The 17,131-nt window shown below is 46.2% G+C and overlaps 1 protein-coding gene across 1 annotated transcript; it reads right to left on the reverse strand.

The window, feature by feature from the left end:
* Positions 1–675: 675 nt before the first annotated feature.
* LOC130159428 (uncharacterized) lies at positions 676–11,557 on the reverse strand. Its single transcript, XM_056361056.1, has 11 exons — positions 11,125–11,557; positions 8,859–8,993; positions 7,482–7,606; positions 7,121–7,189; positions 6,551–6,664; positions 5,623–5,738; positions 5,281–5,336; positions 3,754–3,806; positions 2,983–3,110; positions 2,298–2,454; positions 676–1,190 (listed from the first exon to the last, which is right to left on the reverse strand). Exons 1-11 carry the CDS (start codon positions 11,335–11,337, stop codon positions 1,088–1,090), a joined length of 1,269 nt encoding a protein of 422 aa, XP_056217031.1. The 5' UTR covers positions 11,338–11,557; the 3' UTR covers positions 676–1,087.
* Positions 11,558–17,131: the final 5,574 nt, after the last annotated feature.

Here is a 17,131-nt window from a genome sequence, read left to right on the forward strand (position 1 = left end):
TGCATATAATGCTGATATTAATAAGTGTAAGAATTATCTCAGAAAGGAGAAAGTCTTCTTTAAAATCTATTAAAGCCTCCTCCAGTGTCAACGTAAGCAGAGATTATAAATATATATGTGCACCCAGATTTCATTAGTTCCTTACACGGAGTGGAGGTACTATTACAGCCTGTCTTTACGACGCTCCCAGCAGTTGCATGGCGTTGCTGCCTGGTACAGAGAATGAGGCATCTTTCTTTAAATTCCTGCTGTCCAGATCTTCCATGTAACTATTTTTTGACATATCACATGCCTGTTTAATCTTCAGTACTTTACAGCAAGATGCATCTAGGTAGGGAATACACTTTAGATTACCTTGGGCCAGCAGCTATCAGTGACTAACATGGATGTTGTGATAAATATGGCATCTACGTTCAAGTGAACAGTAAGAAATTCAGAATGTCTTCTAAATCAAACTACCAGACTTTGGCTTTCCTTCAAGGGAAAAATGTGTTTGTACCACTTATTTCATTGGCTATTAATGCTATTCCTAGAGGACAACTCTTTTAGATGTGCTTTCTCCTATTCTTCCAGTTCAGCTCTCACATAGTCAGAGACAAGACTATCAAATCAGTGTAGTTTCCTGTAATTGTAATAGATTTTCCCCATGTTTTAATGACTATAACAACCAGAGAGTTCAGAAAGTTAGAGCTTTTATTTCAAAAACAAATCTGAAAGAACAGAGGAACTGCTGAACCGGGTCGGAGATCCACGTAGCCCAGTGTCCTGGTCTTCACAGCGGGGAGCAGCTGGCAATTTAAGAAAAATACCAAAAGACAGAGCACAGAGCAATCCTTCCTAGCGCACTCTTCCTGCAATCAGCTGTCAAGAGGTTTCCTTTGCCTCCAGACCACCATGGTTAGCAACAACTAAGAGCTGCACAACTCAAAACACATCTCATTTCTCTCCATATCCTTTTATACCCTCGATCTCCACAGCATCCTGCGACAAAGAGTTCCACACTCAAAACTGCATTTTGCAGGGAATAATTTTTTTTTTTTTTGAAAGCTGATGCTTGCTAACATTGCTGGGATGAGCTTGCAAACTCTCATGGGGGAGAGCCATTGGCTGCAGGGCACCAGGAGGAAAGGTCGGGTCCTTCAGCTTTTGAACTAAGCTGCAAATTTGGAACCAGCTGGGCAGCTTTGTCCCTGTAAGAGAAGCAGTGATGCTGAGTTGGCGACCTGCAGCGAGGGGGAAGAGCCAGACACCCACCCTTTAATTTCTAACATGATTTTGATTTGGAAGCAGATATAAGATGGGAGCCCACGGGAATTTTGTCATCATTGCCAAATTAAGATTTCCTGGGGCAGATCTAGAAACGTCCAGGGATGTCCGGACTTGCAGAAGGTGCCTTGTTGGGGTTTTAGCTGAGACTTTCCATGCCGGGTCCTTTCCTCCACCATGCAGGTTTTGACAGCCAGTGAACGGGGGGACCAGGCACCCAGCGGCAGCTACAGCCCACACTTTTCAAGTTCAACCAACGGGCATTTGGCTGTTTAGTGGCTTATTTTATGTGCTTGAAATGCGTCTGGTTTTCAGAAGAAGCTGAGCTCTCAATCTCCTGAAAGTCATCTATGGCATTTCCTCTGACAGCCAAGAAGTAGTAGTGTTTATTTTAAAAAGCAAACTAAATGTAAGCAACCAAACTTGCCTTTTTTTCATGAGAGAAAAGACCCAACAGGGAAAAGACTCCAGTAAAAAACTGACAATTGCGGCAGGAGAAACAGCACTTCGCTGAGAAGCACATCATTTGTCAATATAATGCTTTCCCCTAGAAGAGGCATTCCTGTACCGATTTTCTGAACATTTATCTTTTCTATGCTCTAGTCTGACAAATACTTGTGTGAGCAAATTTCACCCTGTAAATGGTTAGCCTGCTGTTTGGGGTAGAGGACTCATTATTTTTATAATGTGACAGATTGCCTAAATAAGACAGTCTCCAGAATGGACCATGCACCAGCTCATAAACCTATACGGAGACCTATATAAAATCTTACGTAAACCTGTAACAAACAACTAAACAAGTGGCCATGGTTTGTCTGCATGTATGAAGTGCTTGCACAATATTCTTTTGCAAATACTATATAGAGTGTTTGTCAATTTAATAAAAACATTAAGCACTAAATGAACAACATTTCTTTACATCAGACAAAAAGTCTGTGCATTTATGCTTCAAATATCTATGGAGCTGCAGCCACATAGGTAATATGGGAAGATGGGAATTCTTCACCTCTTCTTGCCTATCATTATTTTACCTGTAATAAAATTCAACCAAGCCCCAGCCTTGTGTTAACCCGTTCAGTTGGAAATCTGCAATGCACTCATGGAAAACGCCACTTCCAGTCAGGCCGTTATACACCACGGGGCAAGCCTGCTTATCCAGCACAGCAGAAACGTCAAAGTACTTGCCACCTTTGATAAAAGTAAGAAGGGAAGAATGTCTCCAACCTTCAGCAGTATTTTATCTCAAAAAATCCCAAGAACTATTATCTTTGCATATAGTTCCTTCTTGTGCTTTTCTAAAGAGCAACAGCTTTCCTATCTGCTTTCTAAATTAAGTAAAATCTTTGATTAAGCCATATTCCCAGAGCAGCTGAATCCACCTCGTAACACACATTTTGACACCCAAAAAAGTGAAAGCCACATCATTTATCTGGATTAGCATAAGCAACAACCACCGCTAATAGAAACTGTAACTCTCCCTCCCATACAGCTGCCTGTGGCCCTGATCCTGCAGTGGACATGCACCGTTTCGCTGATGACACACTGCACACATGGCTTAAGCACAGAAGTTAATTGCTCAGGGTGTAAGAAGATGCATTTAGCTTTCACATTTGCTTCAAGGATCACATGGAATTTCACTGAATAGTCTTTCCTCCACTAAATTAACTGCACGCCAAAAACCTGAAGGCAGATATAGCTGGGCTATGTTGAACTCACCAGCAGTAAAACTGACTCTATACTCATCCTTGATAACACCATCAGCAGCCATCTCGGCCAGCGAGGCATTGGACCACTCGATGCCAGCCTTCCTCCCATCGGGGAAAAAGACATAGCCTACAGTGAGGCTGGAAAGGAAAGAAAGGGGGCAGATTTAAAGTTCAACCAAAACTCAAACGGACCAGCACATCAGCCTGCCAGAAGAGCTCAACACTGTGCACAGCTTTCATCCCTGGAAAGCAGCAGGAATAAATGGAAAAGGTTATATTGTGGGATGTTGCAAATGCTGGGCAGGGGAAGCCACGCATGCAGGAAAGATGAGGCTTGCAGGATGGATTATGGTGGGCAGGTGGGACAGGCAGGTCCCTTGGGTTCCACTTGGTCACAGGGCCATGAACGCTGGTCTTTCAAGTTCTGGATGCACGTGCCAGTCAGCAAGGCAGGGTTCCCTGCGTAACGCCCCGCTACAGACGGACACACCTTCTGAAATAGCCGGAGGTGCTCAATTTGTACCCCTAAATCATCTAGTCAGTAGGACAAGCAGCTGCATCAGCTGAACAGTAATTGAATGGAAAGGAAGTAATTGAAGGTAAAAGCTGCCCTTGTGACTAACTGCAAATGGGAAACTGGGCGGAGGGGGTAGGCAGCAAGAGGGTGTGGATGGAAATTGGGTTATACAGGTTCAAAGTAAGAATGTGCATATAGCTCCCGCACAGCATGCCACCTTTAACACATATGTTTTTAGCAGCATAAAATTCCTTGGTTACTTACTTAGTTGTGGTAGCTGGCATATTAATAACTGTTAAATGTGCTGCAGTCCCATCCTGTAAGACAGCGATAAGGAAAGCACAGTTTAATTTGTGCAGACTCATTTCTGTGGGTCACGGGATGACTTGACCAAGAAGACACTGCCTATAATGCAGGTTATGCAGTGTGCTATTGATTTATACCTTCAAATCTTCTCAATACATCTTCCATGAAAATCTGGCTGCAAGTGAGCGTCCAAGAATATAAACCAAACAGATTAAGGCAAATTAAGGGCACTAAAGACAACAGAATGTCCACAGCGAGAGGACATAAGAGGAGGAAACAATACGTGCAGAGCTGTATTGCTAGCCATGTTCAAAACTGATGGGCAGCCTGTCAAAATGGGCCCTGCTTTGACCAGACACCTCTGCTAATCTATATTATTCTATGCCTCAGAGAAGCATAACAGGAGAATGTTAAATAAGAACAAACTGGAATCTCGTATCTTTGCATTTCTCTTCCATCAAGTCTGAACCCCTCCAATGCTCCGCTTGCTCTGAGGCAAATATAAGCCCACGTTGTGACGTTATATAGGTACAGACACTCAGGGTATGAGGAATCCAAACTTCAATTGGCAACAAACTCTAATTCCTTCTTAATAAACAGTCAGATGGCTTTTAATTAGGAGAGGAAGAGCCACAGTTATTTTGAGTCCTATGAAGATCAGGGAGAGGTTACTACCTGACGATACACATCGCAGTGCAGAAGCACAGCCTTATTAAAAGGTACATAGGCACATGGTAGATCCCAGCAGCTCCCAAATCTGCACATATGTGGGATTTTCCAAGCTGCGCTTTGTGCTGGCCAGCGTACACCCAGGAAAAGAACTTTTATTCTGAATTCAGTCTTTAACTCCTGTAACACTGCCTATAATAGAGAGTTTCGATTTCTTTACGCCTGTCTTGGCAAAGGAAATGCCTGCTCAGGAGCATCTGTTCGGGTTGCATGCCAGCTTGTAAGGCCAGCACTCAACGCTTCGCCAGGCTGCACGCTCCAGCAGCCACCGCGCTGACTCTCCTCCAGCACAGCCACAACAGCAAAGCAGAGAATTAGAGCTCAGCACAGGCAGAAATATTTGCCGGCTGCTGTCATGAAGGCTTAGGACGCCTTCAAACACCTCAGGCTCTCAATTAGCGTGAATCAGCACTGCATCAGCTCCACCGAGCACCAGGTATTTGCGGCAGCTGAGAATCTGTCCTGTAAAGCTGCCTATCTAAAGTTTCTTTAAAAAGCCAAAATAAGCAGTTTCAAGTTACCAAAACAACTTTTGGTTCAACCCTGTAGCAAAACCTCAGTTTTTACACACATGGCTCTGCTTTTGAGAGCTGCTCCCAAGGCTTATAGGTGCTAATGATGGCACCAGTTAGCACCTCTGATTGCACGCCATGGATGTTCCCAGTGCTTTATTTCTGGATACTTAAATACGACTGAGAAGTTCAGAAACACCTCTGATTTCATGGTGAAGTAGCACGTTGCCATGTTAATACCTACTTCAAAGTGTGCCAAAATCATGACATAACGGTAAATCTCAGACCAGTTTCGGATACCTGCAAAAAAGAAGAAAATCAACCAACTTAAAGTTCGCCATTGCTGGAAAACATGAACTAATAGTATGTGGCTTGACATTAACTTTGGTAAAGAAATACCCAGTAACTGATAACACGGTAGGCGTGCAAAATACAGAACAGTAACGGTATTTCCTCTGAAACATCTTAACTTCATGCCCAGTCATGGAGTTGGTTATTTTTAAAGATAATCTGTAGTCCCACTGTCTTGCCAGTACCAGCTATAGTGAAAACGGACAAGTGAGCGAATTGCCTCTGGAGCCGTTACCGTAAGAGTGGCTCCGAACGCCTTTGAGGGAAAGTTCGATTTTCTCATGGTTTTCTATTTCAATTCCTCCAACAGACTGGCCCCACTGCTCATGTCGGAAATGTTGTTCCCTCTGTCTGGAAGAAAGGAGTGAACTGACACAGGCAAAATCAACAAGTCTCCTATTCAAGCAGCCTCAATGTCAACCTGATGGACTTATATCCCAAAATGAAGGAGAGACTTCAGAGCACATGGATAATGGCTATGCCAGATTTTACACATTAGTAATCACTTTTACATTTCCCAGTTATTGCTACATAATGTCTATGAGACACCTGAGAATGAAACAACAGCAAATTCCCACCCTAACAGACTATAAAAATGCCCTTTCTTTGAAAAAAATGCCGTACTACCGAAGAGTTGCTGCTCAGAAGTCAGCAGGTATCGCCAAAGACTGTTGGTATCCATATTTTCTGCTTGTATTTCGACAACGCACTATCAATACACATACTTTCTTCTCGTATTTTCAGCTTTCTGAAGCTTGTATAGTAATTAAAACACCCACTTTAGCTCTTCTTTCACACCATTACAGTCGATCCTTTGCTTAGACATACCTAGGCCATTGACTTTGGAAGCAGCCTAAATCAGGTTGATAGCGATGAAAAAAGACAGAACAAGAAACATTCCTAATGCTCAAGGTTTTACAGACCAAAACCGTGGGCAGGTCCCTCCACACACACATTAGGAAGACTTTATCTGTGCGCAGGAACCTCCTTAGAGGTTGCCAGGTCATGAAACCAGGAGACACCTGACAGGAGCTATGTCCCTTATTAGCTCATTTCAAATTAAACACGCCTTCTAAAATCACCTACAACAACATAGGACAAGCCCTGAAGAGATCTCTAGAAAAACTGCCATTAACCCCAGAAAAATTAATCTCGCCTCTCACTTTTTGACCCTCTGGAAGAACTCAATGGTCCACGGTTCCTGGGCCAAAGCACGTGCCAATGTGCTGGGGTGACTGTCGACACTAAAGTTAAAGATATCTGTGAAGTTCTCCCAACTAGAAAAATGGGGAAAAAATAAAAGACATTATTAGTTTTCAGACCATACCAGGCCAAGCTGTGCACTTGCAGCTCAGACAGTGGCAATCTTTGTATTTTGCCATTATTGGAAAATTCTGATTTTTGTCATTTTAAATATGTTACTACTCTTCAAGGAAGCAAACAAAAGGAAGCTGAGAAGAGCAACAACGGCCTGCAAGAGCCAACAGATTGCCTAGGAAGGGAAGCTGGCAGGGCAAAGCCGCAAGCGACAGCATGCTGCTTTCTCTCACCCAGTCTGCTCAGAGGCACAAACGCAGCAATACTGCAGAAATGCTGTGCTGCTTTGACAGCAAATTATTTTTCAAGGGCTTCATGTGTTCCTTTGTGCACATGACCTTTCGAAAGCAGTAACGAAATCTCTAACCCTGAACTATACATCACTATACATCCCAAAGCAAGCGTGAAACACTTACTGGAAAGAGAATTTAACTGGTACAAGTTCACCTTCCTCTTCACTCCACTCCTGCCGGTACGGTCCTTTTCTGTAAAGAAAGCACTATAATTCTGTATCATTCCCAAACAAACAGCAAAATGTTTCTTGTATGTTTGGAAATGGGTGCGATAGGAGACAGCGCAGAAGAATGACACTATTGTATGCTAAGGTAGAAGAGTAATGCTGTATATAACTAGCTGTATTTTCATTCCGTAAAAATCAATGCATGCTATTGTTACCAAATTGCTTTTGGTTCAAGTTGGTTAAATATATTTCCAGACAGTGTTCAAAAAGCCTTGGTCTCAAGGGTAGATAAATGAAACTATGGAGTGTTGCAATACCTGAGTAATCCATTAAAGCTTATTTTCCAGCATGTTTGAGGCTCTAAGTATTCAATAGTGAGCCCTCCCCCACTCCAGATGTCTTCAGCTTCATCTCTCACCATCATGTTTGGATGTTGTGGGTGCTAAAAAGACATTTCAGGAAAACATTCAATTCAATTGTGAGGACGCAATGTGGGTGGATTCCTGCTCTCATGGCCCTCTGCAGGAGCAACATTTGGTTGAATTGGCTTTTCAGTTCTGCCTGCTTTCTGGTAATCAATTATTAGAGAGAGAAAGTTGCATCTAAAATACCTGCGTTATAAGATAAAACATTATTGCTTCAGATAATACAACTGAATTACTTGTGCACAGGGATGTCACTGGAAGAGCTCAACTCCTGACGCTAGTGGCTGTCAAGCTCACAGCCAAGCTGATGCAGGGCTTTAGGGGTAAGTTTATTTTTAGACTGAGTTTAATGATGATGATGATGAAAATGTTCTAAATTTCTAGTGCATGCAAGCTCCCAAAACATTTCAGCTGCTCTTTGGAAAACGTGTCTTGTTTCCTAAAGCTGCCACCTTTCTAAAAGCGAGCTTATACCTGCTGCTGTAGGGAAGGATCTAAGAAGGTCCTGAACTTGGCAGTTCCAAGTCACAAAGCCACAAAGTAGTATGATTATACTAAATATTACTAGAAAACAAAACAATGCACATCAATCTCTTCTTTTTTTTCTTTTCTTAATTTTCTGCAAATAGGACATCTCCTGCTTTTTCTGGTCATGGCTACTTAGTGAAACTAATTTTTGAATATAAAGATATTTGAGTGCAAAGGGATTTATGCCAGACCTTCCCTCCTTTACTATGTAGTCAGCTATTGACAAAAAGGGAATTTCACAGGGAAAATATATGTTTAATATTGTGGTTTTTTTAGCAAGAATGAAGCCGATGTACACATAACTCCCTAAAAGCTTTTCTTTCTCTTTTAAAGAGGCAATTGCACAATGTTTTTTATAGCATTCACTCATTAAAAAAGGGGGGAAAATCAACCATAAGCATACAACATAACTTAGTAACCATGTGCTGCATGTTATCAGAAAGACTAAACGCTCAAACTCTTCCTGGGAGACTTAACAAGGCATTTTTTAGAAAATATGCTATGTTTTGTGCACATTATGGGAAAAAGGAAGTGAATGTCAGAATCTCCTCAAAATGTTAGACATTACCAGCAATCTGGCCAATTTTGCTGCTGCCCTTAGACAAAGCACTGATGTCTTCCTGTTAGGAAGTTTTTGTAGAGAAGATGCAGAGAACATCAATTTTTGCTTGGGATCCTAACGTGTGTTCAAGACAGGAGTTAAGCACTGCTCTTGAATGCCACCTCACATCCACCACCTACTTCAAACTCTCCTATTCCATCCACTCTCAGGAAGAGCCACATCTCACAGATCCCGTCAGGACGTTTTGCAAGACGAGCAATCACAAAGGACTTGTTGGTCTCTGCAAAGCCGGTGAAGTAAACCGAATCAAGTGCCTAGGGAAAGGGAAATGGATTTCAGCCCCAGCTGGAGGCAGGAAAGGAGCGGGAGAAGGTCAGTAATTCTTTGTTTTCCATAGGTTGCTTCTCAGCAATCAAGTTTTACTTTCACTTTTTATATTTATTAGCAATGACCAGCCAGAGAGTTTTGCTAGCAGCAGTGAAGCCTCATATGACTGAGATCCACAACATTTAGTCAAGCTGGTGTACAATAAGCACATCATGCATTGACACAAAAGCATTTTTCCTTTCCTGTTTGCCCATTTCCTCATCAGGGCAGACACAGAAAGCAGAGCAGGAGCGGATGAGAAGCAGTTTCAGCGAGGGAACATAATTATTGCATGGTAAACCACGGACAAGGTGAAACAGTATCCTGAATTAAGATGATTATCTTGCAATGAGTTCCCTTGACCTTATGAAATACACCCTCAAAACGTGTGTCTGTGAGGATGCAACTGAGCCACAAACATGCTGTTTCCCCACCTAACTCCAAATTGTAAGTAGGACAACTGACATGTAGGGGAAACAGCACTAAAAAGGAAAAAGGAAGAGAAAGAAGGTAACAGGAAACCCAGCACTTTGCCAACACGATCAGCAGCTGGGCTGCTGTAGGGCCAGTTACCATCTCAAATCTTAAAAACTATTAGGAACAGAAGGTGACAACTTCAAATTCAGACGTACATTTCCACACATTTGTGCAGGACTGACTCAAAGTGAGGTTTTAAATGCTGGAACGTGGAAATTAAGATTTATGTCTGTATTTTTGGGCATAGATGAAGTTCCATCTCTGAAAAATTATCCACCAGAAAATGCTAATGAAAAAAATACTAAAATCAGATGATTATCCCCTTTATGCATATGGGTAAGAGGGGGGTTTGAGGGCACAGTCTGGAAATACACACAGAGCGAGCCCACTGGATGCCAATGCAAAAATTCAGAAACATAATTTTTTGAAAGATTTTCCAGATCCGTTTTTAGATTTCTCTTGTAAGTGTTGCTCCAGTGTCGCTGCCTGGAGGAGCAGAGAGGAAAGCACAGACCCCTTGGCTATATCCCAAACCACCCTGGATGTTCAGTTTGATTTGGAAGAAGGTGTCACTCCTGCCCTATCAAATCTGGCTGAGATTGGCAAAAAGCTTCCCCAAGCAGCACCTTAATTAGTAAAAAGGAAAAGCTAGAGAAAACAGCTTTTTTTTTTTTTTTTTTAAGGCTAAGCAGAGGCCTCAGTGCATTTATTAAATAATATATCTTAAAGGACTCCTAGAAGGCTCTGGGAAATGTTAATAAGAAGTCCATTTTTCACAGAAGTTACTTAGGATCCAACATCTCAGCTGGCGTCTGCAAGTCGAATCTTGATGAGGCAAGGAAAAGCGAGGGAAATCCTGCCACATCAGCCTTTACGCTTCCCCCTCGCACCAAGAAACACAGCAAAGCCCACCCACATCTCCCTGCTAGGCACAGTGAGCATTTCGGCAGGATGGTACCCAAACACCAGCAAGGTACAGGCTGGAGACAGAGGGTTTGTTATTTATTAAGCAGCCAAGTACATCTGGAAAATAAAATTCAATTCACTAAGTATTCTAAAATAAAAGGCTGCTGTGTCCTGTAGGGTATCTGCTTTCTCCTACCAACACCAGCTGGTCTGATTAGAGGTAACCCTCCTCCCTGCAAGGGACAGCCAAGGGGACATCCCCAACCTGCCCTCCCTGGGATGGGCTGAAGTGGGGGGAAAGGATGTGGGTCCCCAGGCTTCAGGGGTTGGGTGGTGGGGGCTGCCAGGCACCAGGATGCAGAGGATGGGGGTACCTGAGGGATGCAGGTCCCTGGGTGTGCAAGGTGCTGGGGATGCAGAGGGGAGCAGGTGGGTTGGCAGATGGAGGTGGTATGGGTCCAGGGGGTGTGGGTCCACGGGCAATGGGTGTTGGGGGGGGCGCGTGGGTCCCAGGGAATGGAGGTTCCAGGCATCGGGGGTGGGGGTGCTGGGGATGGGGTCCCAAGGGAAGAGTGGGGTGGCAGGGGTGCAGAGAGACCGGGATGGGAGGGAAGGATGTGTCACGGAAAGGGTTCCCGGGGCATGGGGGTCCCAGGGCTGGGGGTCCTAGGACCGGGGGTGCCGCGGGACACTCACGTGGGGGTCGGGGCGAAGCGGCCGTGGCCGCCGCGGCTCCGGGGCCCCCCCGCCGGCCGCCCGCTGCCTCCAGGCGCCGTGGAAGAGCAGGAGGGAGCCCAGGGCCCAGCGCTTCAGCGGGGCCCCGGCGCCGGGGGCGGCCGCCCGCCGCGCCCCCAGCAGCGCCAGCAGCGCCGCCGCCAGCAGCGCCAGCAGCGCCAGCAGCCCCGGCATGGCGGGGCGTGCGGAGGCGGTGCGGAGCCCTGCGCGCTGGCGGAGCGCGGCTGGGCGGAACGAAGCGGAGCGGAGCGGGGCGCGGGGCGGGGCGCAGCGGGGCGCGGGGCGGGGCGCGGTGCGGGGCGGAGCGGTGCGGTGCGGTGCGCGCTGGCGGAGCGGTGCGCGGAGCCCGGCGCTGGCTCTGGCCGCCAGCAGACCCCGCCTCAGGGCCGCTCACCGCCCCGTCCCGGGGCCGGTCACGGGCATTTCCGCCAGGGGCTTGTCCCGGCTGCCGGCGCGCTGCGTCACGCTGGGAAGCAGCGTTTGCTCCTTCTATTTATTTTTTAATTTAAAAAAAAAAAAAAGCCAAACATTTTTTCCCTCGAGAAACGTGATCTGAGTGCGCGTTTCGCCCAGCTGCATGGAAGGCCCCCAGGGAAGCGCAGGCAGTTCCCCTGGAGAGGCACAGCCAAGGTTCAGGAAAGCCTGCGGGTGAAGGTGCGGGAGAGGTGGGTTTGGGGTATCTCTGGGGGGTGAGGGCAGTATCAGCGGCTCTCCCCCCAGCTGGAAGGCTGTGGCTGTGCTCAGCTCATCAATTGGCATCACAGTTCCTGTTGTAGATTTCTGACCCTGTTTTACTGGGCTCACAGCATCCTTCGCTTGCTCCCGCTGCCAGCTCTGGGCAAGAGGCAGGGAGAAAGCTGGGCAGCCCCTGGCATCCAAGGCACACACACAAAAACCCAACCGAATGCAGCAGGCATCCCTTCAGCAGCTCTTGCGGGTCCCATTTCTAGAGGCTCTGTTTTTGAAGGCTTTTGGCTGGCTGCAGAACAGATCTTTTTATTCCTTTTGCAGTTAGCCAGCATGTAGTCTCATTTCCCTGTGCTGAAATAAACCCAGCCTCTCAGGAGTAGCTGAAGTGTAGCTGATGCGGCTTTGGAGGAAGATGGGGCTCTCAGAACCTGTGCTTTCTTTTGTCTTCTGGGTGTTGGGACTCCCTGTTAGCTCTACAGACTTCTCAGAGGACTTGCTGTTACCTGAAAAGCACTTACTGTACATTTTTATGCCTTATCTCAACTGTCCCTCGATTGGGTTTTATAACCACCTCTGCTGTGGTTTGTGTTTAACAGTGCTTATGGTTCTTTTGATTTTGTTCTCTGAATGCAACTTGTTTTTAATAACCTCCTTAGTTCTGTTCTTCTTTTTGCCCCGTACCTAGTCTTTTCTGATACTGATGTGCACTTACTCTGCCTCTGTGATGATGTTTCTATCTATCCTTCAAAAGCTTTTAGTGTTCCTTCTACCTTCTTAAAAAGCTTCCTTATTTTTACACAGTTCCCCTTTTCTGAGATCAGGCAGAACTGTTCTGTGTTGCTTTATTGCTATCCATGGACCACATCAAATCAAAAATAGAAGGGCAGGCACTAAGAAGCAGAAGGCATCCAAGATTAAGACAATGAGGTTCAGAAATTTATTTCTGTAAATTGCCATTGCTTCAGTTAATATTGAAAAGGTACATCTTAAAGTTAACCACACAGAGTAGGCAGAGAGCCAGAGAGATAATAAGGTTATTTTCTTACTTCAGATTGTGTCGTGGAGGGACTGAAAACGGTCTAAAAATAGGAGATGTGTCACAATGTTATCACCCTGTACCTGCAGCACAGCAGACACGGCTCAGTCCAGAGAAAGGCTGAAAGGAAATGGATTATGAAAAACAGCTTTTATTTTTTAGTTAAAATTTAAGCACAGTATTAACACAAAGCAGTACTCAGTGGGGAAAGAGCCACACAAATGACAAACTTTTGGGACTTTACAAATATGCACGTAATTAAACCCTCAGCAGCTCTACTCTGCTTGAGAAGCAAGAACCTATGGCGAATGACGGATTCTTGTAAACTCTTCCTTTTTTTCCTCATGCAGTCCACGAGCAGCTTTACTGCTCCTTGCTGAACTGTTGGGAGTCCTTACACAAATCTGAATTTCAGTACTTCCATTTCTGAGGGGAGGATCAATGGGGCACGAATATTTCAGATGTTCCTCTGATACTTACAAGTATGCAAAAACTCCCATAGTCTAACCAACGCACCGGTGAAGTTATTGTGCCTGTCTCTACGGAATCTGTAACAGAGATAAGCTTTGTTCCTTCCTAAGAGGACAGGAAGCATGGAAGCAGTTTGCTTCGTGCAGCATTATGTTTCAACATTTCTTAGATAATTTGTTCGAGGACTGAAAGTTATGTCTGGCAAACAATTTATCTTGGCAATATTGTTTGTTGTGGAAATGGGTTCCAAACCAGCAGGACTTGCAGAAGAACCAAAGTCCTGACATGTCTGGTAGTGTTTTTAGCATGGCAAAAACAATGCTGTGCATGTTAAAACAAGTCTTAAGATCTGTTCCACATACTTAGGAAAAATGTGGGGAGGAAAATATTCAATTGTTTTGTTTGTTTCTGTGTTCAGGAGGAAATGAGGAACCTGCGACTGATGCACAGTGCTAAAAATACAGAGAACAAAGCAAGGTGAATTTAAGAATTTCTGGTTAGCATAAATTTGCTAATTTAAGCATCTGCAATATTGACCATCAAACTTCTTATTGGGTAGTGAACACTTTAAACAGCACTGCTTGTTTTAAATCCGGCTGCCTGGCAAAGGCAATTGATATGTTAGGGCTATATTCCATCAGCAAAAATACTTTGGCACTCTCAGAAATCAATGGTCTGTAAAATCAGATTAAGCGTAGCTCTGAGGTCCATACTGGTTCTCAGGCTCTTTGCACAGCAGTGAGCACTGGCTGCATTTGCTGTGCAAAGCTATCCAGGCTCTCTAGCAGTGTTTGAGCTGAAATCAAAGGCAAGAGAAGAAAAAAAAAAATGCATTATGGCCTCTCCTCCTCAGAGAGCTGTAAATGTAACTGGAGTTTCAGAACTCCATCCAGAAATAATGGCCAGACTGGCATCTGTAGCATAAGACCCAGATAGGCCTGTACTTCAAGAAAGCTCAGATCTGGGACAGAATTTCCTAGTTTCAGCCTATATTTAAGTTGCATATCGTTATATGTGGATGTTTCTTCAAAGACTTGTTGCATAACTGCCATGTCTGTGCACCTTTCCTCTCTGCATTTTTGTCTGGAGGTAGGCTGTTTGCCGATGTCATATGATCAAAAAGACTAAAGTTATTTAGGCTGCCCCAGGGCTGCACAAATCGGTGACGCACCATTCAGTGGACACACGTGCTAGTTACACTGAGGTGACAAGTCACTAAGCATAGATAGTTCCATGGAAATCGATTGCAAAACTTCCACTGAATTAGAAGCTCTCACTGGAAAGCTTGTGTGGGAACTGCTGAAGTCTACAACCTCCTGGGTGTGACAACATGCAGTGTACTCTCTAGCTGATGCTGCTAAAACGCCCCAACACAGCACCTAACTATTCTGTAACTTCTTGGGTAACTGTCATATCTTGGCCATTCTGAGATAAAAGCGCAAGGGAGGCAAGGCGTTTCTGTTTTCTCAGGAGTTAAGCTCACTATAATAAGCACCATCAGTATGTACCCCTGAAAAATGCTTTTCTTAATTTCATTTTTATTCCTGGATAAATGACTTATTAGTCATATTAAGCAAAAACTTAAGAAGGAAGTTTTAGAAAAATATCAGCTCTTCCGATTTTGTGTCTATAGATGTTTACATACTTTCATTTGAACAGCAGTGGCATTGACATCCACTAACAACTTCTAGTACGCGAAACCCAGCTGTTTGGAAGTAGAATACTACAAAAACACACTTTTCTGAAGTCCCTGATATTTCAGGTCAGAAGCAGAAGGAAATGCAAAAGAAGCAGAAACACACACAGGCATGTGGACAGCTGTATTTTCCCGTAATTTGTAGCGTACACAGACGCTATGTGCTTGCTGCCCCTGTCCCACTAGATGGTGACCGTGCTACAAGGAAAATACAGGATGCAGACACAAGAGCTGTCATTTGTTTGTCATCCTTCAGTTTTTTTATGTTTTTAATGCGTTCTCAGCTCACGGAGTGCAAGGTTTGCTATTTTGCATGTCATTTTTAAAGCTACTGGGTACATAGTTTTCCCAGTACACAGTGGAGATTTCTGAATGAGTGTCATGTGGTAATATTTCCAGATAAAACAATTTGTCTAATTTAACTACTGATGTTGAAGCCTAGGCGCATCAAATTTAGTGAATGGCCACAGAACACGCCCTTGATTTTGGTGCAGAATCACCCTCCTCAGACTCGCTGAAGCAACGAGGGACTCTAACAAAGTATTGCCACAAAAATGTGTGTAGACATAAAGCAAAGACCCTTTATGGAGGAACAGAAGAAACACCCGCTGGGTCTGTATGCGGTTACAGCAAGCACAGGTGGCTGTGCTGTTGCTGCTGCTGCTGCTGCCGGATCGCAGCGCTGCAGGTGAGGAGGAGACCAAGGGATGGGGCAGCAGTGCGGGCGGGTGCCCGCTGCCCTGGGGAGGCTGTGCTGGCACGGCATCGGGCAGGCTGGGCCTCAATGGCCCCGGGCAGGCTCTGCCTCCATGGCCTCGGGCGGGCAGTGCTGCCATGGCCCTGGGCACGCTGTGTGTCCATCACCTTAGGCACACTGTGCACCACAGCCTCGGGCAGGTTGTGACGCCATGGCCTCAGGTAGCTGGTGCCGTCACAGCCCCAGGCAGGCTGTGCCACCATGGCCTCGGGCAGGGTCTGCCTCAATGGACTCGGGCGGGCTGTGTTGTCACGGACTTGGACCAGCTGTGCCTCCATCGCCTCAGGTAGGCTGTGTGGCCATGGCCCCAGGTAGGCAGTGCCATCACAGCCTCAGGCAGGCTGTTGTGCCATTTCTTGGGCAGACTGTGCCTCCATGGCCCCGGGTAAGTTGTGCCATCACAGCCTTGAGCAGGCTGTGCCTCAATGGCCTCGGGCAGGCTGTGTCTCAATGGCACCAGGCTGGCTTTGCTGCCCAGGCCTCGGTCAGGCTGTGCGGCCATGTCTTGGGGCAGGCTGTGCCTCATGAGCTCAGTCAGAATGTGATGCCATGGCCTTGGGCAGACTGTGCCTCAATGACCTCGGTCAGGCTGTGTCACCATGTCTTGGGACAGGCTGAGCCTCAATGGCCTCAGTCAGGCTGTGCCCCCTGGCCCCAGATAGTCTCTGGCCAAGATTTTGGCCAGGCTGTGCCTCAATGGACTTGGGCAGGCTGTGCCGCCATGGTCCCGGGCAGGCTCAGCCTCTATAGCCTCCGAGCAGGCTCAGCCACCATGGCCTCAGGCAGGCTCTGCCTTAGTGTTCCCGGGAAGGCTGTGCCTCAATGGCTTCAGGCAGGCTGTGCCTTAATGGCTCCAGGCACGTTCTGCCACCATGTTCTCGGGCAGGCCGTGCCTTAATGGCCCTGGAAGGCTCTGCTTCAATGTCCCCGGGCAGGGTGTGCCGTCACGGTCTTGGGCAAGCCGTGCCACCATGGCATTGGGCAGGCTCTGCCCCAATGGCCTCAGGTAGGCTGTGCCTTAATGGCCCTGGGCAAGCTGTGCCACAATGGCATCTGGCAGGCTTTGCCCCAATGGCCTCAAGCAGGCTGTGCCTCAATGGGCTCGGGCAGGCTGTGCCTCCATGGCACCAAGCAGGCTCTGCCGCCATGGCCTCTGCCAAGCTCTGCCTCAATGGGCTTGGGCAGGCTGTGCCGCCACGGGCTCAGGTAGGCTCTGCATGCGTTGCCTCCGATTAGGCTCAGCCTTAATGGCACCGGGCAGGCTCTGCCTTAGTGGCCTCGGGTAGGGCACGTGCTCAGCCTCTTGCTGAGGCAGCGG

Source organism: Falco biarmicus, chromosome 15, assembly GCF_023638135.1.
Source record: "Falco biarmicus isolate bFalBia1 chromosome 15, bFalBia1.pri, whole genome shotgun sequence".
NCBI lineage: Eukaryota > Metazoa > Chordata > Aves > Falconiformes > Falconidae > Falco > Falco biarmicus.